The sequence below is a fragment of the Galendromus occidentalis genome, unplaced genomic scaffold (genome assembly GCF_000255335.2).
Source record: "Galendromus occidentalis unplaced genomic scaffold, Mocc_1.1 scf7180000077089, whole genome shotgun sequence".
Classification (NCBI taxonomy): Eukaryota; Metazoa; Arthropoda; class Arachnida; order Mesostigmata; family Phytoseiidae; genus Galendromus; species Galendromus occidentalis.
The window spans coordinates 179,957-207,465 of NW_003805077.1; the positions used below are offsets into that span (position 1 = coordinate 179,957).

At 51.3% G+C, this 27,509-nt stretch overlaps 2 protein-coding genes across 2 annotated transcripts; one reads left to right on the plus strand and one right to left on the minus strand.

Moving 5' to 3' along the window:
- The first annotated feature begins 7,416 nt into the window (after window positions 1-7,416).
- Pisd (phosphatidylserine decarboxylase) lies at window positions 7,417-26,270 on the plus strand. Its single transcript, XM_029110772.1, has 5 exons — window positions 7,417-7,659; window positions 17,643-17,879; window positions 25,329-25,508; window positions 25,635-25,904; window positions 26,034-26,270. The coding sequence occupies exons 1-5, from the start codon at window positions 7,594-7,596 to the stop codon at window positions 26,268-26,270; spliced, it is 990 nt and encodes a 329-aa protein (XP_028966605.1). The 5' UTR covers window positions 7,417-7,593.
- Iml1 (GATOR complex protein Iml1) lies at window positions 17,998-25,110 on the minus strand. Its single transcript, XM_029110783.1, has 13 exons — window positions 24,639-25,110; window positions 23,592-23,770; window positions 22,462-23,473; window positions 22,066-22,278; window positions 21,748-21,981; window positions 20,327-21,576; window positions 20,208-20,231; window positions 19,938-20,029; window positions 19,616-19,822; window positions 19,249-19,530; window positions 18,923-19,176; window positions 18,333-18,810; window positions 17,998-18,207 (listed from the first exon to the last, which is right to left on the minus strand). The coding sequence occupies exons 2-13, from the start codon at window positions 23,748-23,750 to the stop codon at window positions 18,027-18,029; spliced, it is 4,386 nt and encodes a 1,461-aa protein (XP_028966616.1). The 5' UTR covers window positions 23,751-23,770; window positions 24,639-25,110; the 3' UTR covers window positions 17,998-18,026.
- Window positions 26,271-27,509: the final 1,239 nt, after the last annotated feature.

A 27,509-nucleotide genomic window follows, 5' to 3' on the forward strand; every position in this document is an offset into this window, starting at 1 on the left:
CCAAGCTCGACTCGTAAGCTCGAGGATCAGATACCCCCACGGAGCATCATCACATCAGCGCTAGGCGACAGACCGGGTGTAGCTCGTCGCGGTCGCGTTTAAAACTTTGCGTGTTTGTTCTCGAAGACTGCCGGCAATGATTTCTTGAACGACGTCCCAACAGCACCTAACATCTTGTAGTGTCTCTCATGTGGACGTCAACGTTCACCCTCCACCAACTGGGCTGGACGATCCTAGCAGCCATTTGCTGGGATATGCTATTTGTGTGCCGGACGACGAGCATACTCGGGTAGGTTGAGAGTGCCCTCAACGCCATCCAGGTTCCAAGAAGCTCTACTGACGCCCGAGATAATTCTCTATGCAATAGAGAGGGATTTGTTCGTAGATCCACCTGATCGTATAGACCGTAGAGTGAGCCATCCCGGTGCCTCAGAGTCGGATGAGCCGGCGTCGATCAGCTGGTCGCGTCGCTCCATAGCGGTTCTTCCTCTTGTCGTCCCGAGCTTTTTTTGCATGTAAATAGCTTTATTGTAAAGAAAATGATGGGTTGTGCAGCATTGATCGTGTTCGTGATGAGCTCGAGGTTCACGTAACGATCACACGGAAAGAATACATTCGCAGTATAACTAAGGAGGGAGGAGGGGGCGGAAAAGAGTAAACACGAAAAAAAAAGGAATCAGATATAGAGAATCACCAGTATAGGAGTTTTTTCAGCTCAGATAGCGCTCTGTGGCCCATTCCTCTCGCGCCATCCGCAGCGATCGCGGACATTGCTTATGATCGAGGGCGTTCTCGTGATGCTCACCTATACTCCGTTATTCGTCGAAATTCGCAGGGGAGAATTTCGCTCAACCCTTAAGGCTCCCGACTTCTCGAAGTTCAGGGAGTGTCGGGAGAGCTCCCCGGAGGCTCGACGGAAGCCAATCATTCGGCTATAATGTTTCTGCGTGTCGCGCTGTTATCATGCCTAGCCATTGCTCTCTGTCAAATCGAAGTCGACAGAGAGAATCCTATCGGTGCCATATGATAAACTAATGCAGAGAGTGTGCTTTAGCGACGTGAGGAAAAAATTACAATGAAGATCAATGGCGATGATGATAAGATCGGAATTGAACCTTCTGTCTTCCTATCTGAGTATATTCGCGGAAACTGTCGCGAGAAAACTGCCGCATCAAAAAGGTACACTTTGTGTACCTCCGCTTCAGAGCGCGGTAGCATCGCTTAATCACAGGACGCGATGAAAGGTCCGCATCGAGTCCGACCTGCCCGAACCCGAATTAGAACAGAGCTAGGGAGCAAGCGGAAACGATTGCGTCTCTGTCAACGAAGAGGGGACTTGATCCATGGTCTGTTGTCCATTTAAGCGGAGAATGACTCGTGTCGCTTCCAGAAATGGAGTAATCCCTCTTGCAATCGGGCATTGACTCGCAGTATCGATCCCCATTTCCGATGAGGAATTCAGCTCGGCAATGACACCGGTCCCTATTTCCAATCCTCGAGCTTTTTGATGACCTCGGAATCGTTTTTCGCGCGAACCGCTCAAACGTATCTTTGACTGTCGATATCTGTTTTTTATCGATCTCTCTGTTCATCTCTCCTCGAGCTTCCATTGCGTTCCCTGGAACCGAAGGAGCGTGCTCCTGTCCTCGTGAAAAGTTGAAGGAAATCGGAGACGGAAGGAAAACAGAAACCTCGATGCTGAGTGAGAACGGCGCAGGTGGGCTGCCTCCGCGTCGGCATCGGTTCAATACAAAAGAGTCGCAATGCAATTATAATCGAGAGCGTCCCAGTATCGGCCAGTATTCCGCCATCGATACCCAGACTATCGCGCTCAATACCTTGAAGAGTTCGTCGGGCAGGTACTGAATCGAGCCCTCATGGAAGACATGCAGGCTCTCGACTCTAGGCCGCCGCCACAAGAACAAAGGCTCTCGATCAAAGTTCCGCGCGGGCTGCAGACAGCTACTTATCAATGGGGATGATCGCGAGGTTCTTCTCTTGGGGGATGCGGGGCAGTAAGCTCTGCAGGTAATTCCGAACTAGATTCCAATATGAATACTGCTTTAGCGGCTCAGGGCTCGTGCGTAAAACGACCGGCGCTCGATGCGTCTCCACCTGTGGAGTAATCAATAATCGAGGACTCTCGTCGACCGGAGGATCCATGCCGCGATGGCCGTATCGCAGTTCCGAATTCTTTGTGTCTCGATCGTTAGAGCTTCTCAGTCACGAATGGCTCATTCCAGACCAATCAACTGGAGCACGACTTCGTGGGTGAACTCGAGAGGTCAAGCGGGGAACCCTTGGGCCATTGACTCGCGCTTGAACCCCATATGCGATCAATGGGAGCCGCAAGCACTCAAAGAGGGACAAATTCGTTGCTTCGCCACTGCCTCAAGTAAGTTCGCTGCTGTCTTCCTATAAGACTCATTCAGGTGCACCGTTCAATCGCAGTTCCGAATATTCCAATCCTCCGCCGTCTAAGAAGAGGAAGGAGAGCGGTTTCCTTTGAAGCGATGTACATGTTCTGTGGAGTCGGATTGCAGTTTTCTATTTGGAATGATGTTTCCTCCATCGCTCGCTCGTAGATCCAAGAAGCAATTTATGCACTCATGGATTCCGCTATAAGTTCTATAAATTCAATTTTGAGCGATTCGCTGGAAATTCCATGAGGCACCCTTTTGAAGCGCTATACTTCAGGGTACCTACGAGCCATCGCGCTTCGAGCCGGCTCGTAGATCGACGGAAGGACGAGTTCGTTCGTGAGGTACATACTTACCGGCAAGGGTAGATCTCAATTTGGGAAATTTATGACAGAAAGCTCGTCACGCATCGAGTTTGCGATGCTCCCACTTGTGTGTGTGTCCTCCTGAAGCAGTACGATTCGCTCCTCGATGGTTTCTCATTAGCTGCGATGCGAGAAACGCTGGCCCGAAGTCGGGATAGCCTTGCGCTGCCGCACGAGAATGATCGGAACATCTGCGACCGCCGGCACAACTTGCAACGCATCCTTCCGTGGCATCGCACGAAGCGGCACCCATGGGCAGGAGCTTCGGATTGTTTCTTCTTCTCGACAGAACGAACTAGACTGCGTGATTTATTAGCATTCTTTCTCTCGGGGAGTCAGAGGAATCGGGACGACGCTGACCGGTGATATTCGTTTCCAGAACAAAGTTCGACGGAGAATCGTGCTCGGAACACCTATATGAAATGGTTCACGGCTCTCTTGGGAGGAGTAGGATTCATCTTCGTAGCGAAAAGCTTATCGTCAAGACAATCCTTGGAAAATCCATCATCGTGGCAGTATAATGAACTCAAGGTCAGTTCCTAGATTACCCCTCCCAGTCCCGGATCCTCAGGATTCCGCGGAGAGCCGGGAATAAGAAATGCTCCCGTAGAAGGAAGATAAGTGCTCCTTGATTCCGAGAATTCGGGGAATTCGCCGAGCTATCTGTACACGACGACGTCCGGGAACACTGAGCGGCACGAGTGGAAAAACTCCGCTACTATCCGATTCCGCTGCAGCGCCGGACGAGCATCCATCTTGCGAGACAATAGGTCTGGATTTCCGCGTACGCCCGTACCCAGATGTAATTAGGTGAGACGGAGTTTGGCCGAAGCAGCTCCCTTACCGGTACCGAGCTGAGACGATTAGGATGAACTCTCTGAATTGTGGGTGTGGTCTTCAGCAGGCTGGCTTTGGAGATCATCGACCCCGTATCGATCATTGACCCGCAGGAGTGTTTTTTTGTGGATCGTCGTGCGCGGGAACAACATAGCTGCGGCGGATCGTGAAACTTCCGCCTTGAGGGATCTCTGGCGTCGAGCTTGGGACGTAGATACTCAAGATTCTTGAATCGAAGTTGATACCCTATCGGAAATGAGCTCTGACCGATCGGATGAAGTCTTCCGAACACACCGCGGGTTGAATTTTCCGGGATTCGGCATTGAGGGTTCTGCCGATGAAGCACTGAGAACGACGGTTGAGATTCACAGCGAGCGTAATGATCCGAAGTCGATCCGAAGGAATGACGAGAAACTTACGCGGCTCTCCCGGGAGGGTTCGGCCTCTCAAGCCTTCGGGAGCGGGAAGCGCTCGAGCATCTCGTTGAAAACCCTCCTCGGTTCGAAGAAAATATCCATGATACATGAAATTCGACTCTTCTCGACAAAAATTCGACAAAAATTCCGCTCTCAGACCCAGGGGAATTCTCGTTCCGCCTCGATTCCTGAGGCCGCAACATGGTGTCTGGACAAGGGGATTAGATTCGTTGTCCTGTCGTTTGTAATCTTCCAAATGCGACTCATCACGCGATCCTGATCTGGAGGAGATCTGTCCCGACGAGCTCTTGATGTGGCCAATGGTTCATGGCTTTTCGTCGCCGCATCTGATCCGCGAACATATTCATGTGGAGACAAGAGCCTCTGACTGAGGTCTCGCAGATTGTGAAAAACACAAACCTGGACGTCGGCATTATAGCCTCCGTGATCGTTCGGAGTTTGCTCCGAGATAGCCAGAAGGAGTAAATCCTCAGCTACAATCATAGGTATCCGTTCCCGGGGGACTCCTGCTGATCGCCAGGAGGGATCCTGATCGCCAATCCCAACTTATTCAACCGAAGGAACGGAATTTCTCATTATGAATTTCGCTCCTTACGGCTGGGAACGGGAATCTCGCGGAGGGGCAACATTCCCGAAGTCCGGGCGCGGCGCCGCTCTGCCCTCGTATGCCGCTGCCCTGTGGTTAGATTCTGACCCATTGGGACTACCACCGAGCGCGTTTTCTTGGGCTCTTCAGAACCATGGCCTGCCTCGGGTCCTTTCCCTCATGGAGCCCAGGGCAGCGCGTTGTCGTTGCATTCTTCGCTTAGATGCGTCATGGAGACAAACGACGCCGACGTGTCTCTCAGTCGACTCATGAGTTCCGACGGGGCATAATCGGGAGCAGCAGTTCGACTGTAGATTTACTACGATATCGAGCTGATCGGCAGCCCCGAAATTTCGGGGAGCCGAGCTCTCGCTTCAGGCCGCTCCCGGACGCTGCGGTAACGCTTCATCATCGATTGAGGATGCGCGGTGTCCGCTATTCCATCCCATTACGAGATTGAAAGAGCTCTCGCTCTCAAATGCCTTGTTTCATTAGAAAACGGATGATTGAACTATTGGAGCGAAGGTCGTTCCAAACGCAGCATGTTCGCGCGGAAATCAATCAGTGCCTCGTCTCTGATGGCGGGAATACGAGCTCTGCTCGAAAAACACGAGTGATCTCGATCGCGGCCTCACAAGAACGAAATTCTATCAGGTTTCGTCCGGAAAAAAAACCACTCCCTATCTCCGTATTCTTTATTGACCTCGAGTGTCACTCGAACTTGAACGTGAAAGCACACGGACCAGTGTGAGAGAGCCCCGCGCCAAAGAGACTCCGGCCTTGACCGCCCGGACGACATTCTCTTCCGCGAGAGAGCTCGAACAAACGCCAGAAAACACGACGGAATTATTATTTAGGAGCGGAACGTTCGCTGCAACCTATCCTCGATCGACCGATCCTACGGAAACAAACAATCGGCGCAAGGGGCTTTGGGTTCGGCCGAGGTCGACTGAGCTCGTTGTTTCTCGGCGTGACGCAAGCTTATATGCAGCATTCCTCCTAGCCGAGAGCTCCCTCGTTGGAGCGACTCCAACGGACGGATATAGGCGAGCTCGAGACCTCACCCAGTATTTCCATCGCAGCCGGAGGCCACTGTATCGTGGGAATAGTTCTGCCCGAATGATTCCTCTGGCCAGAGTCCCGATGTTCGCCCGATCCGGCCACCCGATGGCTTTCCGTAATTACGGCAGAAGGATGATAATCGTGGCTGTTGAGAGCGTGCCATGTTGCCGGAAGGAATAAGAGCGCTGAAACATTCGTCTCAAGTGAGACGCCGACGTCTGAGTGGGTGGCGGGCGACCTTGAGATGATCCCTGATTATTATTCCTCTCGGAAAAAATCGGTGACATCGTCTCCTGGATTAAGGACGTCGCTTTCTCGCGTACAAAAACCGACAACTTTGTCGAGCGCCAAACTTCCGCATCGTTCAGCGATGATGGATAACCGAGAAAAGGATATCGACGTATTCTAACAACGTTATGCAATCCGAGCATCACAGCTCATTCCTCTTCTCTCTCTATGCTCATTCTTCTTGCCAACAATTGGTGATCATCAGTTCTCTGGATATTGAATGGTCTGATCAATTGTCGACCATCAGACCTTGAAAGTGAATATGTCGAAGATCCCCTTCCGTGCCGCACAATCCGGACAGAATAGCTCCGGAAAGAGCTCCCGTTGATCAACCTTCCTACGGGGGCATCGGTTTCCAGCTCAAAGAGTTGAGGCTAACTTTTAGGAAAACTCGAGCTTTTTCGGTCTGACATTTAGATGATTCTCGGAGCCTCCTGATCCCAATTATTAGGATCGATACCGGCCGATTTCGACGACAACGAAGACTCTGATAGAAGAAATACGAGAGCTTTTTTCCCAAGGGAGTAAGCGGGGAAATATGGGATGGTAGTAAAAATAGCGTCAGCGCGTCCGACGTGAGCGGCAACTTCCCGTCGAGTGAGTCATGTCTGGTCGACTGGGTTCAAACATGAGAGAACTACCCATGCACATATCACGACGGAAAACTTCCGAGCTGCCAGAGGGATATTGTCAACCGCCAATCACGGCTTAGCGTGTCTCAGCCACCTAATTGATTGATTGGTCGGGCGGACGGACGGGCGGACGAACAGACGGACGGCCTCGGTATTCGATATCCGAACTGTGCCTGCGAAAAACATGGCTGAAGGCAAATAATTTCTTTCGAGGTAATCGCGCAGCGAGCCCCGAGTCCCTTTAAGAGAACCCTTCGCTCCTTGTCGTCTGTGCAATCCCGAAGATCAGGTGAGGATTCTGCCGAGCTGTTGTTTCCTTCATAACGGCGCTCGCGATTATGATGTCACAGCCATACGGCGTGGGTATTGCTGCCCTTGCCTTGACTGACGCTCTCTCAGCTGATGGTTCGCTGGCGGCGGCGACGGCGGCACTTTGTCAGCCCGCCTGCCCACCGGCCCGCTTCCCTCGCTACCACGGTCGCAAAGGAATCAGCTGATCAGTCGAACAGAATGTTGGCAGAAACTGCACCATAGTGGGGTAGAATATTCCCTCCGGAAAACGTCTATAGAATCAAAAAACACCTTTCGGATACCGAGGATTTTAATAGTGATCGAAGACCGAACGGGGTGCCGGAGTGCGTCGAGAGGTCCAGCGGAAAGAAACATCGCCCGCTGTTGTACGAGTCGGTGGGTGAAGTGAGTCAGTGAATGTTTGTCCTCCCTACGCCGGTGCCAGGCGTCTCCATAACGTGCCTCTCAGTGTAACCCGGTGTGTGAGTGAACATGTAACTCAGAAATCCGTTCGTGAACCATTCCCCTTGTGGAACATCCAACGCGATAGCCGGTGTCTGCTGCGCCAGACGAATCCGACTGATCGAGGTTGATCCGGCGGCCAATTAGTGAAGGGAACGAGGCAATTGCTCGTGGCAATTGTTGCTCTTGTTTATTGTACAATAGTCTCACGAAATGGATGAACTATGGGTGTTTCCCGTGGAGTACGGGTACGCTCACACGAAACGAGCTCTATTCAAGGTGGGTTCCATGTGACTGGGTGCTTGGTGGTCAGGTCTTAGCCAAGGACATTCAATGCAATCTGTGATCACCACTGCGAATTGAGTCGAATCCGTATTTCCGATGGTCGGAGCGCATGTTGTGGATTACGCAGCTGGCTCAGACCTTTCCGTGAGACCCCGAGCCCGACGGCAGCGGAGGGTCGAAATGAGTCGACCAGCGCCGCGTGCCGATTTACGGGACACTTCCCGTGCAGAGTGATCCGGAGTGTCCTCTGGAATGTGTCCGACAACAACTGGTCGAGACACTATCTATTTTCACACCGGGTTCCTCGCCTCAGACCTCCGTGCTTACGCATTCGACTTCGATTTTCCAGCCTTCGCTAGCTAGCTGCTTTGCCACCGCCGCTGCAGTCCTTCAGCATATGACTGAACCAAAACAAACAGCGCTCGCCATATCATTATCTAGCTAGGGTGGTTTTGTCCGCGATCTTTTCGTTATTTTCCCCTCCCCGTCGGTAATACTTGCTGTTTGTTTTTCGTTTCGGAAAACGGGCGTGATGGAACGGGAAATGAAGTCTGACTTCAGCCACGAGACAACGCGTTCGTTCACTCGTTTCGAACAAGCAGATCACGGCGTGTGTCTTCCGAAGGTTCCCTTGAGCGACACAAGGTCACTTTGGAATGCTTCCACCGTATCGATCACGAACTTGAAACTTGTTCAACAAGTTCGAGCGACGCCACATATCTTACTCTCACGAAAAGTTTTTTCGCTTTCTCTCATCGCCGAAAGTCATCGCGAAAGAGACTCAGAGACTGCGCCGAGATCTCAGATGAGAAACTTCGCGATCAGATATGCGCTCGATACTTCAGCAGTTTCTCAACGCGCTCTTCTCACGTCTAGCCCAGAATTCCGCTCGGTGGCTAGCGATCCCGAGTTTCTATGGTCGCTAACTGAGTCGTCGACCCCGCCGGCGATTCTCCCATGCGAGTGGACATTTGGATCTGTTGCGCTGCTAGGTGCCGTTTGTCCCGAAGAATCCCATCTGTCGAATCTCTGGGGAGTTTCCCTCCGCTAATCATTTCGGATGCTATAACAGAGAAATTTATCCTGTTATCCCGACAGATGATCCAGGAAAGCCGCGCAAGGTGATCTCGTTCTCAGCTCGCGTTCGATGATGAGGAAATATCGACCTCCTCCCATAAGAAATCGCGCCCGTCAATCGGGATCAATTGCCCGGACCTACTCTAATAGCCCGATTACTTTTCGACGAGTGATTCCATTCAAATTGACTCATTTGTGGGGCCGCCATATTCAGGCCCTTAGGAACGAGAGGTCCCCATTTGAGGGAGATTAGACTTCATCCGACGGTAATTAGATATTAATTCGGCAAGTTCCGATGTTCGACTGGGGAAATCTATATAATAGAGACGACACTCTTCGACGTCGATGGCGTACCGCGGCTCCGGAGCGAACGTCGATGAGGAGAAGCCTTGAACTCTCACTCATTCGAACATTCTCAGTGCCACCGAAAAATCAAATGGCTGGGATGAGAATTTTTCGTAGTGCTCCCGGTTTTCGTCGTTTGCTCGATCCCCGGCCATTCGACGACCAAGCAGCGAACAGACATACTGTAGATGTCGGAACGAGAATGGAGTAAATGGACGCTAGAAGCCACCTGCGGTTGCCTTGACGACTCCGACGGAAAAGATGGGCAGGAACGATATATTATGCTTGTTGTCATATATGCTCCGGTGAGATTCATCTAACGCCGTGCCGCCAGATCCTGGACACCTACCTAGTTCGCAGCAGACCTGCGGACTCGCCACTTGTGGAATATGAACGTCGCTCCGTATTGCGATTCGCGACTGTTGACGGCAGCTCGTTGACAGGATGAGAGGACCGAGCAGTGAATCATACCCGGTGAGGCCGTTGTCGGCAACTCTGAGTAAGCAGGAGAAGGAGACGTTCACTATTTGATTGTTTGCCCAAAGGTTTCTCTCCTTGGCGATGTTGGTTTTGTTCTCGAATTCGTGTTTGGAGGAAATCGGCGGGCCCCTCTTCCTATCGTTTTTTTTTACGCGGCAACTCCACACGAGAGCCGGATAATGTACTCCGAGATCGGCCGAGCTTCTTAGGGTCTCAGTCCGCAAAATGTTCCTTTCAGCAGACACTGCTACCATTGTCGCGAGCGGGTGGCAGGGGTTCCGATTCAGTGACGCGACGTCGGTTGTCGTGACCTGACCGCAGTCTTCGAATGCAGACAACAAGTCGGAGCAATTAGAGCGCATCGACGGTAACGTCGTCCGTGAGCATCCGATGGCCGCTGCCGGTTCCGCCAGAACAGCAATGCACGCGAGAGAGGATACAGAGACTGTCAACTTATGAGTATGAAGAGGAAGGGTTAGCCGAAAACTCATTGGCTTGAAGCAGACCAAGGGTGAACGACCGTGGACGACGCTCGGCGTGATTCGACGCTCTGTTCGGCGTTCAAGCCATCGGGGCAGATGGCCTGGCTGTCGGCGTCATCATGAAGTTGAGGAACTGTTTTTGAGGGATGTGGCCGCACAAAGGACTCCAGTCGAACAATTCTTCCACCACAAGAGCTTCCATTGATGGGGAGCGGCGCTTCCCGTCGCCTGAGCTATGCACGGCACTGTCGACGGAGCATCCAGATCGAGACACCAGACCCGGAGTCGCGTGTCGGACAGACTTCCTCTATCATGTGGATTGGGCGGGGGAAAAAACAGCCATAGAACCAAACCGCTGCGGGAAGCCGCCGCCGACTCGAGCCCTCCTAGAAGGTCCGTCGCCCGGCAATGACGGATGATCTCGGAAGCCGCTATTCAATTTTCAGATATCGCATATTTCTGCCAATTTTCGCAAAAGATTATGAAAGCGGATGGTATTAGAGCTTCGCAATTTCGTTCATTCGAAATCATTGATTGAGCTCGGAAGATTCGCATATCGCTTTCGCGGAGACTCGTGAGACACGTGGCTCGAACGTCCGCTTAGGCTCGACCAATCGATAGCGAAGTTTTCTGAGAGACTCACTTCGATCTGGTGAGTTTCTAGGTTTGTTGAGGTTGGAACCATGCCAGCGCGCTTTCGAAACGCTGCCTTGTGTCTAATCAACTAGTCAAATAAGCTAAAGAGCTTCATTATCGGATTTCATGCTTCGGAACCGATGGAGAAATTCCTGCGGCTATAATCCAGTTTCGATGCTTGCCTCGATGGAGATCAATTTCTGGTTCGGGCATTCTCTCTCGATCATCTCCGATCCGCGAGAAAATATTCCAATGCTCTTCGAATTGGATACACCAAAGCCCGGGAGGAAGACGAGCTCGAACGTCAAGGTCAACAGACGATTCATCGGAATCACTCTGTCTGGGTATATTGGTTGAAATTTCAATAAGCTCGTCTCTTCCTCATTCATTGGACCTGAGCGAGTAGCACAACTTCTGACTGACGAGCCCAACTGCGTTGCCACCGAGAGGAGATGAACTTTGACCGCAGCTGAAAAGAACGGTCCGCATCGAGTCTGGATCTGGAACCAAACTGCCCAGGGATCGAGTTGCCTCCACAACAGATCGTCGGGAACTCTCATGATTTGGTCCCAGAGTCGATTGCGTCCCCACCTGCAGGTCATCTCTGTAGCCGGTCTCAGGGCTCAGTTTTTCCTCTGGCTTGTTTTAGATCGGGCTGCTCGCGGCAGACCGGACGGGTTGTGAGTTGTCAACATACAGGCAACCCAGCAGACTTTAACTGTTTTCTATTTAAAGAACAGCGCCCTCTGTCTTCCGTGTGTATCTCCATTTCTCCGTCATTTGACGATCTGATGAATGTATGGCGACGTTCCTCTGCTCTTCCCGCTGTTTGTTTCGGAGTGCATCGGTCGCGTCATCAACGAGCCGTTCCCGGGAGCCGTCAGGGGAGAGGCTCTGCAGACGACGAGCTAAACTGCTAAAGGATCAGGCGTAAATTGGGTGTGGGGAGCTCAGAGCGTAGAGCACGCCGTGTTTTTTGACGACAACATGAGACGAGATATACATTTCTAGGTATTGCAACACTCAAACTACAATCAAGCCTGTGATATAATCGGTTCACGCCACTCCAGAATGGCAGCACCAGCGGCGATTGGCGGCGACGTCGTCGTCGTCGGCAGCGGCAATCGTCTCTCGAGGAATCATTTGCCGTTTTCGTCTTTTCTGATAACCCACTGGAAGGCATCGTTCCGGCTCGAATAATTTGAAGACTGCCCAAAATAGACGTTTGCATATCGAGTCAAGGCTCCTTCCGGCGCCTGTACTGTATGCCAATCATGGTCTCCGCTTTCCAGGAGCACCGGTACCTCGCTCAGAGGAATCATTGCTCGAGAAGAAGCGAAGAATGGAAGAAAAAGCACTGCCCGGGGAGGTTCATTTTTTTAGGCAGTTCCCGAACGAAGGGAAATCCGCTCGTGTCTGAAGCGTACCTCCGCTTGCGTCATTTGAGACCGCCGTCGCCAGTGAGCCGGCTCGTGGGTCTGCTTCTGCAAAGAGCTCGGGTGAAGACTCGCGCCAAGCCGAGGACGTTGAAGGGCTTCGAGACGAGTAGGGTCGAGTTCTGCAATAGAATCAGTGGTGGAGATAGACTCTACGGCTTGCGCCTAATCTACGGCTGGGCTCCATCGCCAAACCGGTTCTCGCGATCGAGCTGGAGGAGCGGCGATTCTGCTGAAGCTACCTGCGTGAGTGGAATCGTTTGCCACCTGATACTGGTTCGAGAGGGAATGCTCTCGAGATTTTGAGCGTAAACTATTTCATTTCTGAGGGGTGACCGTTGTTCCGGGAGAGTACACCGTTGACAAGTCATCGGAGAGCGTTCCGCGAACCATGAGAGAGATCCACTTGCGTCTTGAAGCTTCTCTGCTGCCGCCTTGCGAATGCCACAAGGAGGGCTGTCACTGTTGCCGCTGCTTCTCTGGAGAATCTTTGAAATATTCCGCATGAATGTGTCCCGGCGGTGTTTTTTTCTCCTCGGAACGTTGTGTTTTCGGTAGCGTAAGTTCTTGCTGAGCTTGTGGAGCGGTGCCTAGGCTCACGAACGTCGACGAAGACTACGGACACGGGCCAAAAACACCTGTTCGAAACCCAGCGGAGCGAGAATGTGTCTCAGGAAGCGAAGATTACCGCGATTTCCCAGCACTAAGAATGTCTATCGGCCAATAAAGGTATTGCCTACTGACGGAGAAAAGAGATATGCCGTGTTTCGGAACGGAAACGGACGAAATATCGAGCTGTTTCCGCTGTGATTCCATTATTCTGTTGCGCTCTCTAATTGAGCGTTTTCCATATGCAGGTCTGTTAGCTTCTCATTTTCGTCGATGGTAGACAGAGATGTCACAGGCGAAAAACCTGGCGCAAAAGAGCTGAATCTCGACTAGAAATATCCAGCTGAGTCGGCCATTGGCTGGACTGTCCAGCCTGACGACAACCGAAAGCTTACACAGAAGTTCGAGGCGGGTTCGCTCACTGCCCGGTCGCCCCTTCTCCTCATGTGAAATTAGACACCGCTACCCGACGCTGTTGTGCTCCTTGCGTGCGGATCCCTTCGCCACGTGCCTGCGCTCTACGGCTAGAATCAGCTATGCTTCCGAATCTCGTACGTGGCTGGGTAATCGATGCGTGAGGCTCTAATCATTTGCGAGATCAATCCGACGCCGTGAAAGCAAGAGACCAAGGAAACGAGTCTCCGACTAATGATTTTCTGTCGTTTCCGACGCAGCCGTTCGGTCGGCATTCGGCATCCAAGGTTGATCATCTGCAGATTACGATATGTATGCGACGACGTTCTGATGATATGCCAATCGGCAACGCTCAAAAGACTTGAGCCGAAACATTTCGAACAATGAACGCGCGCGACGAAGCGTGGCGATACGATGCGAACGACAGATCGAGATAGTTCGAAATTCTCACAGAGACCGTAAGCATGTACCGTCATTAGCGAGCGGACTCATGCTTGCAGGACCGTGAGGAAATCCTTCCCCGATCGATGCTCATCGAGACTAGTAGCGTCAATCGAGAGGAACGCTCGCGCAGCTTATATCATTCATTTTAGGAGCCGGAAGAGCGTCAGCGGTCCCTTGGCTGTAAGGGAGGACTACGAATCCGATTCTCGTTTTTCCTATTGGCTCACGTCTTTTCGGACGGAGGTACTCGAGATTATCCGGAGTTCATCCACAGGCGACCGCTTTAAGCAGGAACTAATAGCTGATTAGCACAAGAAGACGAGCCCACGCGAAATTGGGTTGAACGGTTGATATCAGGGAGCGTTTATTGAGTTCTCAGGCGAGACTCAGGGTGGAGAAATTCTCCGCGGAATAAGGAGTGAATATTATTATTTGATTCTAAACATAAACTGGGTACAGCGAGAAGCGTGAACAAAGCGTCAGTTCTTTCACGCGCTTCCTCTTGTCAGCATCAGATTAACGTCCAGAGCTTGCGACATTCATCGCGGCGCTCTGCTTGCCAGCGGAATCTCGTTCGCGATCTCCATCCACCTAGAACTCGCGTGGTCAGAATGCCAGCGATCTTTGTTAAACCGTACTGATTAGTCAGAAGCCTTGATCGGTGTGGCCGAAAAGCTGAGCGTCAGTAAGGATGAGTGAGGGCGAGAGCGGATGTCGAACATTCTAATTTCATGGGACCCCGTCTCGGAGTTCAGCTCGTTATCTGTTGCCATGTACCAGTTGAATTGGTTGTTCACAGCGGCTGACGTTAGCTATTCACACTTGAACACGACGAGGATCACTCGGGACACGCTGTTTGCGACTGATCCAGCGTAGAAGGGCTCGAAGAAATCCTTAAAGCTCGAAGCCATCGGCCTGTGACCTGTCGCTCCACTGAACAGGCCCAAAGTCCGCAGACTAGGATGCATGAGGAACTACAATCTTGTTCGCTTGCTTTATATAGGATCAAAGGAGCGCATCTTTCGAAAACACGGTACGACGCAGCGTAGCTGCCGATGCGTCGCGTCGCATGAGCGGGTCGAGCTCGTTCAACTTAACAAACGTTGAAGGAGGTTTTGTCAAGTCTCACAGAGACTTCGCATTTGCGGGTGATCATGCGAATAAATTATCAGCCGACTTTCAAGTGCTGAATATATTCCACGAAGAGTCGCTTCCCCGTTGTCCATAAGCAACAACGCGACGGACACGGGCAGTACCTACTCACATATGTCGGCAGCATGTGGTCTTTCGGAGAAGGTGACGTCCGAATGGGAATATGTCCGGAAACGAACAGCGTATGCATGGTGGAAGCGGAAACTCCGGATCGTCCACAACAACTCGACGTCCTGCTAGCCAGCAAGGAATATTTCTTCCGAATTTCGCCTCGTGGATACTTCGGTCACATCTATGGATCAGATTTGTATCCTCGTTCTGCGAGAAAAAGCGGAAGAAGAAAATCAAATTCTGTCATGGTTCCGACCCGAAGGGCGGTATGATCTCGTGATTGTCAAGTGGCCTCCACACTCTTGATAGTGTTGGTATCTGGGATTGGAACGGCATCTGCCAAGTTATGAAACACGCGTCGATTGTCGAGAGACCCTCGAAATACTTTCGTCGTAGTGGATAGACCGCTGTTCCTTGTCCGGGAGCTTCTATATGAGAGTTTGGATTCCGATCCACAGACTGCGCCTTTCCGGATCTGGGGATTCCTCCTGACAGTGGAATGATTCGGGTGGATTTTGCATAAATGCTCATCGTACCTGTTCCGCACAGAAGCGACTTCATTTTGATGCGGAACATCGTATCTGCGAATCGATTCACGGAATTATAATTTCGCTGACTGATCGGATTATCAAACGTCAAGGCTGCCCCTCACACGGACGAAACCAACGTACGGCTATTCATGGATTGGCGTCGCATCTTGACAATAATGTCTTATCTCGCAAGTGCTCGGGGTAAGGTTCCCTAGCGAGCGCTTCCGTGCCGGCCGACGATAAGAATCTTGAGGAGTTGCTCATTGAGGTACTTCATTCACCCCCTTGGACCTTCTTCTTTCAGTGAACTCTTCATCCTTTCGAATTTCCCCTCTCTCGCGTAACTATTCGGAACTATTACCCCGCTCCTGTTCGTGTCTCCTGGGGAGCGCGAATCGAGCTGAACACATTCCGCGCAATTGATGCCGGAATTAGACCGCCCCGGTATTCGATTTCGATTACTTCGTGAACTAGCTGCCGGGACGAGCCGACTGTCGAGACCTGCGAATACTATTCAATTTGAATCCCCGGAAGGAACGAGCAATACCAATGCTGTCACAGAGCCTGGGAGTGAATTTCGGATCGCGTCAGCGGGAATCCTTTCCCTGCGGAATAAGATTGAATCTTGCGTCAGACATTCATCGACGGAGCATTGCTCGGAATCGAACTCCGATTTGCTGCTCGCTGAATTCGAGAAAAAATCCTCGCGGATCTCGAGCTGACTAGTATCGTGACATTCGATGATTCGCCTTTCTGTAAGCGGGATGTTCCCTCTCGAGGATCTTCTTTATTGAGGAGAGTTTGGTGAGTCGGAGCTATATTGACGCTTATCAGTCGAGACTGACCGAGGAGTTTTCTGGCTACCCTCTCGATCAGGAGCTCCAGTTCACTCGTAAGAGACCTCATCTAGGTGGAGTTCGATTATCCCCGCCGATAATCATCGGCGACGTGGCCTGTGCGGGGTCGATTGGAGTTTTTCACCGGTGGAGTCTGCGCAAAAAGGAAGAAACAATTTCCGCGGCAGTGTCCGTCTCTACGATCGACCATGAAGAGCTAACCGCCTCAAATTCTCTCTGAGTTTTTGGCAAAACTCTCTTGCGTGAAATACATATCGCGTACGTTCCCACGACGGACCCGCCTGGGAAAACGCAAATAAATACCCCGAGGAACTCTCCCAGCCTCCCTCCGCGTATTGCCAATCGTTCTGAGGTCTTTCGTGATATCTGATCCAGATATCCAAGACAAGGGAAGTATGCCAATGCTTGTGAGCCTTATCGGTAAATACCGAACCACCCACCGACCAAGGTGCGGCCATATAAATAGATGGATCAGACGACCGACGAGGACGAACATCCGCGCGGGGATCGATCCATCGTCCACTAACGAATGTGTTAGTCAAATTGATGTGTCTTAGACTGGACCGCTCAAGCCGCTCATGGCTCTGAGCCAGCAGTCGAGGTATTTTCCAGAAGACCGATCGTGAGAGCTCAAATTAATCGAGGCCAGAAACTTCAACTTTGGCAGCTAGCGGAAATCGGAGCCTGAGAACGTGACCGTTCCGGCAGTCTCTTTTGACCATGTGAAATTAGGAAGCGACCATTCGCGAGCGAGAGCGGCTCCTCGCGGAGCCGTGATATAGCCAGAGACAGTTTGCGTATGATCAGACCGATTTACTGATTTTCCTGCCAAAGTTCCGGCTAGGCTTTCATCTGTAGATCGCCGAACTCACGAAAAAGCTTCGTCGAGGTGACCGAGAAATTTCCTCCAGAAATTCTCGAATCTCCGGAATTGGGGAGTAAGAAACTTAGGGTCGTGCTTGCTCCTGTGTAGCGCTGCCGTTCGAAGAGCTCTATCGGAGCACCCTCGACGTTTGCTTGTTAAGCTCAAATAACGATCGATGACGAATATCTCGCCCCTGACAAAGTTCTTGGCCTACATTGAGTCGCCCCTAGAGCCTTATTCAAACAGGAGTCATCCCGCCTTCCTACGAGCTGACCCGAAAAGCTTTGCTTTTAAAGTTTGCGTGTCTCCCGAGTGAATGACCATAGTCTAACCGAACCCTTTGACCTGCGAAACAGAATACAAAATCGAAGCGAGAATCGACGAACTCCGTGATCCGACGGGTTTCTATCGAATTCCCATTCTTTCTTTCCCTAGCTTTTCCCGCTCCTGAGCGGGCGATATTTCATATGATGTCCAATGGAATAAGTGGATCGCTCAGGAACGCGAACGATTAAATTGAAGTTTTCGTGTCTTTTCAGACGTCCATCTACAAACTACTTCCCCTTCGGCTAGCATCGAAATGTTGGGGAGTCATCAACGATGTGAATTTACCTCGACCTCTCCGAAAACCTGTGATTGGGGCCTTTGCTTGGTACACGGGCTGCGATATCAGTGAAGCCGCGGTCGACGATCCTCAGGAGTATCCGAATCTTTCCGAGTTCTTCAGGAGGACACTCAAAGCAGGACTGAGACCCATCCATCCGGGAGATTGTGTGGTGAGCAGATATTTATTTGATTCTTTTCCCGACATTTTCCAAGGCAGTTAACGAAGCAATCACAACCCACGACAGGGTATTTTTCCCAACTATGCCGGGTAGTCGGCGAATCGGGAATACTCGATTTACAAGCTTCCGCCAGCGAACTCATCCAACGGCGGATGGCTCTTCGGCAATGATACCCGTTTCTTCGGCAATCGTATCTACAGGCTGATCTGACTCTGACGACTTCGATCGGTTTTCTTCCCTTGAGATCCACTCTTCGTACATGGCTACAAGTCGACCGTCGGTGTTTTTGCAGAAGCTCCTCATGTCGGCTAAACACGTCCTGCGGAGAGTGACTCATTTTGGGAATTTTTTCTTGTCGTTCATTCGTTCATTGTCTCTCGCCCCCAAAAAGAAATAATACCCGGATGTCTGATCGCAAGTCGATGCAAATCGAAACGAACATACCTCATGAAGTTCTCATCGATTGACGCTGTGTTCTTCCAACGCTTCGTGATCATAAAGTTGTAGCTCCAGAGGAAGCCGGTCTTGACATTCGCTTGCGTCTCATGGTCGCGCAGACCCGTGTCATAGGGTTCTTCGAGATTGTCCTCCCCGGGCACGATGAACATGCCCCCCGTACAATGCACGAAAGTTTCCAAGTTCTTAGCGACGCTGCCTTTCCTCTTCGCATTAGCGATAGACAGATCTCTGTGCGGAATGAAACCAAAGCGATGCAGGATATATCGTTTGAAGTTCAGCAGTGATGAAGCTCCAGCTGGATCCAATAGCTCGCTGGGGAGTTCTTGAGCGGCGAGAGGGATGAAAATCGGACCCCTCAGAGGGTCAGAGTTAGGAGAGCCCGGCAAGGCATATGGTTCGCAGGGTATCGGTACTAGTTGCAGGCCGAACGATGTAGCTTTTCGCGCCCAATTCAGGACCATTTCTGAGGGGAGAGCCGGGAGACGTCTTATTTCTTTTGGATGCGAAATGAATCGGAGCCGTTCCGAATCCGGATGAGTTCACCAATCCCGGATCTCTCCAACTGACGAACTTACCCGCGACGATGTTCCCAGTTGCGACTACCCACTCCACGTCCAACTCGAACGCGGTCCCGGGCTGGAAGAACGAGTGGTACAGAGCTTGGCCCCATTCCGGTCTGTCGGATTTTCCTGCGTCGATGTTCATGTACGATCTCTTGAACCGGAGCCTGGAAGATTTCGAGTATTGAAGCTCTTGGGAAACCGAGGAGCAGCGAGCCGACTCAAAAATAGAAAAATGTTTCCACTTCATTTCCCGTCTCTCCCTCTTTCTCTCGCCGAGACGATCCTGAGGTTCCGGCCCTTACTTGGGGTCATCTCCGTAAGGACTCTTCTTGGTGGGCGTGAACTCGACTTCCACCCATTCTTCGGCCAGCTCATGGTAGTCGGCGTGATGTGTTCGGTGATGGAGATGCGGATCGGCGCATATGTCCCGCAGATAATATAAATGAGAACCGAACACGAAGTCGTCCCGATCCTCTCTAGTGATCTGGACAACGACGCGATCCCTCATCAGCCTCATCATGAGAGCATAGACGTCTTTGTCGCTTCGTACATCGACGACATTCGCGCGCAGCCAGGAAGCGGCATCGAGTCCCATAAACGCGAACGGTGGGAAGTTGTTCCTGGAAACGGAAGCACCCCGAACGTTCAAAGCTTGAAGCCCAGTCGATGAACTTGAAGAGAATAGCCCGCGTTTGTCGAGGGCACGATTGTCGAACCGACCTGTCCTTATCTTTCGGAACGAAATCCATCGATGACCTCATGGCCAGGGCGATTTCGTCAGATGCGCTCCCTCGGTTGAGGTGTCCGGGAGAGTGCATCACCTCATCGCTCAGATGCACGCTCGACGTGAAAGTATCCTCGAGAGACGTAGACGACGCCGACTTATCGCTGTTGAGGTGTGGCGGATTTTCCCTGCAAAGAATGTATCTGATTCTCTTTCGCAGCACTTTCGAATCCTGCCGCAGATATCCCGAACCGAGCTCAAACCGAACTAGAGCGAGAACTTGACGCTCCGGGGGTACCTCACCTCAGTCGTCGAGAAGGCTTGTCGGCCATCGATTCGCTTCTTTCGCGAACCGAACCAAGATTCTGCTGATGTGTGTGGGAGGCCGGAGTATGCTGCTAGAATCGAGAGTGGAGTGAGATTGGTTTCCCCTAGGAAGGTTCATAGAATGGGAGCTCGGAGGCATACGGAGCAACCCTCTCGGAGGAGTTCAGGTCACATTAATCGGAAGAAACAAGCATGCCAGGACAGACGAGGAGGGGAACGCCATCAAAGAGTGGAATAACCACTCACCGTGCTCTGCAACAACGAATACACCTACGAAGGGGTTAGACATTCAAAAAGATGCTCATGGCAAGTCATGCCTCGCATGCGCGAATGATTTAAACGGAATAATGCTCCACTCGACTCACTTGACCGAAGCTGCTTCGTCTCAGACCAGCTTTGCTGGCAGGGCTCACAAGACTCTTCATTACGTTGGTCGTCGGTTTGATTTTGTTGAGGATTTCTATGAATTTGAGAACTCCCTCACGCTGCGCGGTTTCGTCCGGATAGAAGTTTTTTTCCTCGTCCGAGTAAATGCTCACCTTACCGGACTCTTGAATGCTCTTGATCGCTTCTGGCGAACCGGGAAGCAGAAGCATCCGGAAGCGCCAGAATTTATTGGTTTTGTGCAGGAAGTATTCTCGTTCTCCACAGATATAATGATCCAGATAGTTCCAATTGAAGGTCTCGAGCCGTTCAGCGTGGAAGACAGCTCTGGCCAAGAGGGTGTAATCTTCGTTGCCCGGTGACGTGAACTGGTATCTGTACGGAATCGATTCCATCTCGGGGCTGGCCTGACGAGGCTTGTACTGCTTGATTCCTATTTCGCTCGTATGTAGCTGTACCGAATGGAATATGGCACCGATGCTCATGAGACATTCCTCCGATTCGTCTTCTTGGTAAGAGGATCCGGAAATTTTTCGCTTGTCCGTACTAGAAAGAGGGAAGGCACTTGACGCCGAAGATTTGCTCGCGCGGTACGGATGGTGTGGAGGCAGAGTCACGATTTGGAAACCCTGTTGGAGCCGTTGACAGATGAGCTCTTGATAAACAGATTGGACCTCTCGCGGGACTTGGGAACTTCCGAAAACATGCGGGATATCCTCAGGTAGTAAACGATAGTCGGAAAGAGTGAAGTCGTCGACGAGTGTATGAGGATCCGGAAAATAGTCGGTTGTCAGTGGGAGACAAGCCGGAATCACGAGAGATTTCCAGTCGACTCCGGTCGTGAGCGCCGGGGTCCATTCTTGTTCTCCCGTAGGACCCCAACCTGTCAAGCCGGTGCTGTCAGGGACGTCGTGACCACCTCGGTAATGGTTTGGCACGTTCGAGGGCTTAGAGGCTAAATTGGTCTGGAAGTGATGCTGCTGCACAAACGATCCGGAAGGTCCGATTGGGAACGCGTGGGTCCATCGGCGTCTGTTCGAAGTCAGCTTCATGGTCACGCCGGTCAAGTTGAAAGGATTCACAAGAGGTTTGGGCTTCTCGGGCTCCTTCGGTTGCTGACCCCTTTGGAGACTCTTGAAGTATTCCACCGAGCTGTCGACGGAGCCTGCCATCATCCCGCGGCCCATTGTCGGGGACGCTCCGTCGGTGAAGTCCATCGACCGTGGAGAACCTGGCGGAATCTTTCTTTTTAAGCGATTCGATTGAGGTTCCAATCAGGTGGCTATAGGAGCCGAATTGACAACTTCCTTCCGGCTTAGGATCGAGAATTCAGAACCCCAATAACAACAACAAGAACAACAAAGAAGGAAGACATTGTAGATGAATAAAGACAAGAGCTCACCGGTGAGCATTGTTGGACTGCCGAAGGGACCTATGTATTCCGGTTTCGAAGATGCCATGGATGGTGACGATGCCGAAGACATGGACGATTCACGCTCTCGATGGGGATGAACTTGGCTTTTCCGACGCACCGGAGCTTCGGCGATTTTTTCACGAGCTCTCTGTTGAGCCAGGAGGACTGGTTTCTTCAAGACGTGAGCATCGTAAGCCTCGTAGGCTTCATAATCTGATTGAGCTACAAGCCGGAAGGGTATACGTTAGCTCAGGCGAGAAAATCGATGATCTCTCTTAGAAATCGAGCGCAATTGCAGATATTCACCATTTGGATCACTGGGACTGAGCATCGCGTCGGTGCCGTCGTAGGTAGGGGTCATTAGACGTTTCGACCTCGCCAGCTGAGCGGAAAGCGGTCCGCGCATTGGAGAGCCGTCGGGAGTGGGCAGTTTGATTCGAGGCACAAACGCCGAATAAGATATGACTTTACTTGACGTATAAAACGATAAATTAATCCAGTGAGGGATGTTGTACTCGTCTTCGGGCGGAGTTCCGGGCGGACCGTCTGGAAATCGAGAAAGCGAGATAATGTCCCGAGCAGAATGACGTCCGATCGTTCAGATTGTCAGCGTACTTTCTTCGTGAGTTTTGTTCAGCTGATGGCTGAATAGAGCTCACCGAGAAGGAATCGAAACCGGAATTTTTCCGATTCCGAATACACCACCAGGGAATCGGAACTCACCGAAAACTCTGTACAGCGGGACCACATGAAGCGGTTGTTCGCCGAGACAGACGAGGTCCGAGGCGATTCCGTTATCGATCATCCGCTGCTTGGTTAAATCCATCAGGTCCCGTTCGACTTCGAAAACTCCCACTCCCGGAGTCACAACAACGCTCAATTGACCGGTTCGGTCAAAACTCCGATCAGTGAAATGTTTCTCAAACACGTTCATCGATAAATTCAATACTTGAAGAAAGTTCCCTTGCGCTGCGTTACTGTTGTACGCGTTGGGCATATTCGGCACCGATTTGTGTTTCTTGACGACCGAGTCCTGGTATTCGGAGAAGTAGGTTTTCAGAAGACGGAGGGTTGAAGTCCAGTCATCCAAGCGTTCGTTCTGAATGGCAACCCTATAAACGTCTTCGTAGAACCGTCCTCTCTGATCTCGCTGAATACAGTGTCGGACCTCTTTCGGTATCTGATCCCACGAGTCGGCTTCGTAGATCGTTCTCGAGAACAGGACGATCGTCACGTCGTGGTTGCAACCGAAATTCTTCCATTTGCGAGTGAGATCAAGCAGAAATCCGTCGATGGCTTTTTCGAAGTAGAGGTCTCCGTGAATGTCGAATTGCCACATTTCAGCCGACATCTGGATGAAGATAACCACCATCCCGGTAGCGGAACGGAACACGACTTTCGTGTCTTTATTCGCGAGACCTGAGCCGAGTCGATCACCTTTCGACCACATTTCGAAGACGTCGCATTTGGAAGTGTAGAACTTGATCTCTTTTTTGAGATAAACTCCGGTGTCGATGATGCTTTGCGCCAGTCTCCACATATCGCTCCGAGTGAGGTACTGGTCCTTGAAAACAAGCTCGACGCTGTCCAAAACGACATCGGATGATTTCACAAGCGACACGATAACTTCCGAATACGGTTTCAGCTGGAAAACGTTCAGGGCGTTCGGGTCCAGCCAAATGTTGTACCGTGAATCATCCCTGAAGCCCGAGAGCTAGACACCGAAGGGAAGGAGAAGGCGGTGCTTAGAGCTTGGCTCGACAGTCTTCATGATAGAAGAAACCTCTGCGCGGTTAAACTCGTATGTTTCGTGTCACGCTCCGCGAACCAACCTGAACTACAATCTTCTGAACGCGTTGCGATGAATCGTTGAGTGACACCTCTATCATCGAGCCTTTCCTTGCTTCGGGGAGATCCTTCAGATTGACCATGGCGCCGCCGTCGCCCTTCCCCAGCGACGCGACACGCAAGCGACACGAACCCAGAGGCATTTCCTTCTTTTTTCTCTTGTCTGCAAAAAAAGAAATCACGATGGAGAACCCAGCCATCTCTTGCTCTGACACATGAGAGTCTCCTCTACTTCCACTCGGAAAATAAGGTTTTCGACGTTTTCTGGGCTTCAGGAGACCCTGGAGTCAGATCATGACAGGACGACGCCGACGGGAGCCCCATATGTTCGGGGAGGCGCTCGGAATCCTGAGGGGACCTAGACATGTGTTGGGAGGTTGTCAACGAGTTCCCAGTCGGTTATCGGGAGACGTTTCGACGACACACAGTTAGAGAAGTTCCATACGAGCGTTCCTGACCCTTGGTATTGGATGACATCATGTTTCGACTAGGGGATCGATTCGCACAAATTCACAAAGCACTCAATATCCTAATCCGACTGTCTTCGCACTCCGAAGTTGACGTTGATTCCCTGAAGCGAGTGGAGGGGAGCGTCTCGGGGAAACGAAGCATGCCAGAACATGCAGGGTTCCACAGACGGTATGGCACGCACGCGCACGCACGAACGGACGCGCGCGCTCCCCTAATGTTTTGACACATTGCGGTTGCAGCGACGGAATGCGCCGGTCGATGCAAACCAGACACACCGTGCTGGAACCACATGTTCCTTCGCGTTCGAACATCATGCTCGTTTAGCCCTTCGTTCGGAGTGCATTGCGGTCGGCTTTCGTCGTCAGCGAGTCCGCAGCGCATCCATCGGCGGAGGGATTCATTTTCTTGGGACGTCATGCCCCCGGCTCCAGTCGATTAATGAGTTATTTATATTAGGCTCTCAATTTCCCCCCGCGGCCTCTCTACCATCGAACCAATATCGGATTCCCTTCATTCTCCTCTGAGTGAGCTTCTCTTTTCAGTCACCCCGTGCCGCTTACCTGATTGACGGTGAGAGAATCCCAGAGATCTCCGAGCACGCAATGGTCGACTAGGAACTTTATCACGAGCGGCAGCGATACTTGCTGCCGGCTTATGTCCAACGTCGGGTGAATTGAGCGTTGCCGGAGTCGAAAACTTTGGCGGAAGTCGCCCGATTCGAGTATTCTCGAATTTGCCGAGGCAGCTCAAACTTCGAAACGTTCACGTTCCGTACAGATCAGGTCTTTTCACACCACCCAAAACAGTTCTCCGAGTCCGCACGGAGGAATTGTTCTTCGGACATGTGTCCGGCTTGGTCCTCCCGACTATTCCGATCAGTCCGGCCACAACGTCGGCTGTAGATCGCGACGGGGAAAAATCCAGAGAGCGTTCCCCAAAACGAACGTCATCTCGTGTCTTCCAACGCCGAAAGCATCACGAGGAATGATGGAAAGCGTAGACCATCATGCCGTCAGTTCCAGAGTCATATGCGCATCGTTTTGACAACAATCTCCTCTCTGTTGTGAGATAGACGCATTCTGAGCAGCTATCGCAGTCACTTGGGAAAGGACGCGGTGGAGAGGGTTTCATTCGAATTCCGGCGCGCTCCAGGACTCATGCTAAGGAAGTGGAGAATATGGACCGGAGAGATAGAAGTATTATTGAATCGGCGATCCGAGTCGAGATTGAGTTCGCATTTCTTCCCGCAGGTGTCTCCTTCCGATGGTAAAATCCTCAACTACGGTGAGGTGAAGGAAGGTTTCGTGGAGCAAGTCAAAGGAATTTCGTATCCACTGCAGACTTTCCTCGGACCTCATCCTTGGAGTGATAGCGGAGTAGATCAATACACCGATGAACATGCCTATCATCAACAAATGCTCAAAAACAAGGTATGTGACGTGGAGCGGGACCAACCATATTGTCAATTGACCCTGGCGGATTCTTTATTTCTGTGATCGTCCGATTTAGAAGCAGTTTGCCAACCTGAGAACTAACTCATTATATTCACAATTCAGGATGGCTCCACAGCCCTCTACCACTGTGTGGTTTACCTCGCCCCCGGTGATTACCACCGTTTCCACTCGCCCGCCGACTGGACTGTTTTACGGAGACGACACTTCCCGGGAAAGTTGCTCTCCGTAAAGCCGCGGGTCGCGTCCTGGGTGAAGGGACTATTTAATATCAATGAACGCGTCGTATACTGTGGCGAATGGCAGCACGGCTTCTTCTCGATGACCGCTGTTGGTGCCACAAACGTAGGAAGTATAAAATGCATTTTCGATGAGGTGAGTTCCCAATTCGAATAAAAGCCAGAACGGCGAGGCCTTGAGCTCGAGACATCGATCAGGCTTGCCTCTCGTTCAGATCCAGTCGGGAGAGTTCGGCGGGAGTTCTAACCGTTCCTTCCATTGCAGACGTTGGCGACGAACAAACTTCTCTACAAGAAAAATACCTGGTGCGATCTCCTATTCAACAAGGAGCCCGTGAAGCTTTCGAAAGGCGATGATTTCGGAGAGTTCAACATGGGCTCCACGATGGTGATAATCTTCGAAGCGCCCAAAGATTTCCAATTCAGTCTCAAAGAGAGTCAGAAAATCAAGTATGGCGAGCTGATCGCTGGCAGATCAGATACGAATGAGGCTGTGGAATAATTCGAAGCTGCTTCTGCGATAGTCTGATGAGCATTCGACTCTCTGGAGTTCAGCGGAATCTGGAGTCGGCTCTAATCAGAAGGGCTTCGAGAAAGAGAGTATTTTCGAGATTTCCTGTCCTTTCTCCGCCTTCATTGAGGAAGAATAGTACCAACCCTGATATATTTGATGTCAAGTTGATTTTCTTAATGAGACCTCAGCTAGCTCATTTCAATTTCGGAGATCGGGTTCCCCATTGCGCTGATATCCGTCCCAAGCCGGCGCGAGCAGGATTCCCCAGGAACACATTTTCGTGCTTGGAGAATTCGTCGGATTCCTCTCGCGACGAGAGTGGTCAGGTCTGGGTTGATTCCCGTCTTCGCAGGAAGCGAGAGAGAGTCTCCGAGTGCCGATACAATCAGAGAGCTCTTCCAGCCTCGATGGGCTTGGATAATGCGCGTACATCACTAATCTATGATAGTGAGAATCATTACACCTATTTTTTTACACTGCAAGCAACACGAATAGTTGAAACCGATCGTGATCTTACCTGATTAAGAAAACGACAGATCTAGTATTTTTGTGGATATTGGAGAGAAAAGAATGCGCAATGTTCCTTTGGGAGCGGGGGAAAACGAGAGGCTCGCAAGACGAGCTATTCTGGCAGCTTGACGGGAGCTCTGAAATGAACTCCGAGTAGGGGGAGGGAGCAATCAGTTGTGATCACCGATAGGATCGTTCAAGCTAGGTTCAAAAATTCATTCCCTCTCTTGCGTTCGATTCCTGTAGAAACCCGTAACGCGATATTGAGTGATCAGGGTCCAACTCCCGACAGGCGGGGCACGATGAGAGTCCCCGGGCTATCGACATGAGGAAAAGACTAGGAAGGACGAAGTGAAATCAAGGCGCGCTGGAAGGTTGTGTTCCGGGATGAGTTTAGGGGCAGCGGATGGTGATCACTGAGAGTTTCGAACGATGAAGTTAAGGATTTTCAAACCTGGCGACGTTACGGAACAGCTTCTCGAGCGAACGATGACGGGAATTCTATCGGAACAGTGCGCCTGGGCTTCGGCACGTCGCTTTATCCGTTTGAGAATGATTCCGCACAACGTCGCCGAGCCGAACTCGGTGAAACGCCTCTGGAGGTTGTTGTTTTCCTACGGATTGTATAAACTTGCTCGAGTGAGTGCATGTGAATATTTGAGTTCCGAGCAATAAAAAGTCTTGCCAACAACAGCGACAGAAGGATCATCCTTTCTC

Bases quoted from the DNA above. Each gene is read 5' to 3' on its own strand.
- Iml1 (XM_029110783.1), bottom strand. From the start codon at position 23,750: ATGCCTCTGGGTTCGTGTCGCTTGCGTGTCGCGTCGCTGGGGAAGGGC. The intron at 20,232-20,326 runs GTGAGTCGAGTG...ACCCCTTCGTAG, and splicing joins GACGAAGCAGCTTCGGTCAA to GTGTATTCGTTGTTGCAGAG. The intron at 18,208-18,332 runs GTATGTTCGTTT...CACTCTCCGCAG, and splicing joins ATCGATGAGAACTTCATGAG to GACGTGTTTAGCCGACATGA.
- Pisd (XM_029110772.1), top strand. From the start codon at position 7,594: ATGGATGAACTATGGGTGTTTCCCGTGGAGTACGGGTACGCTCACACG. The intron at 17,880-25,328 runs GTGAGCAGATAT...TTCTTCCCGCAG, and splicing joins TCCATCCGGGAGATTGTGTG to GTGTCTCCTTCCGATGGTAA. The intron at 25,905-26,033 runs GTGAGTTCCCAA...CTTCCATTGCAG, and splicing joins TAAAATGCATTTTCGATGAG to ACGTTGGCGACGAACAAACT.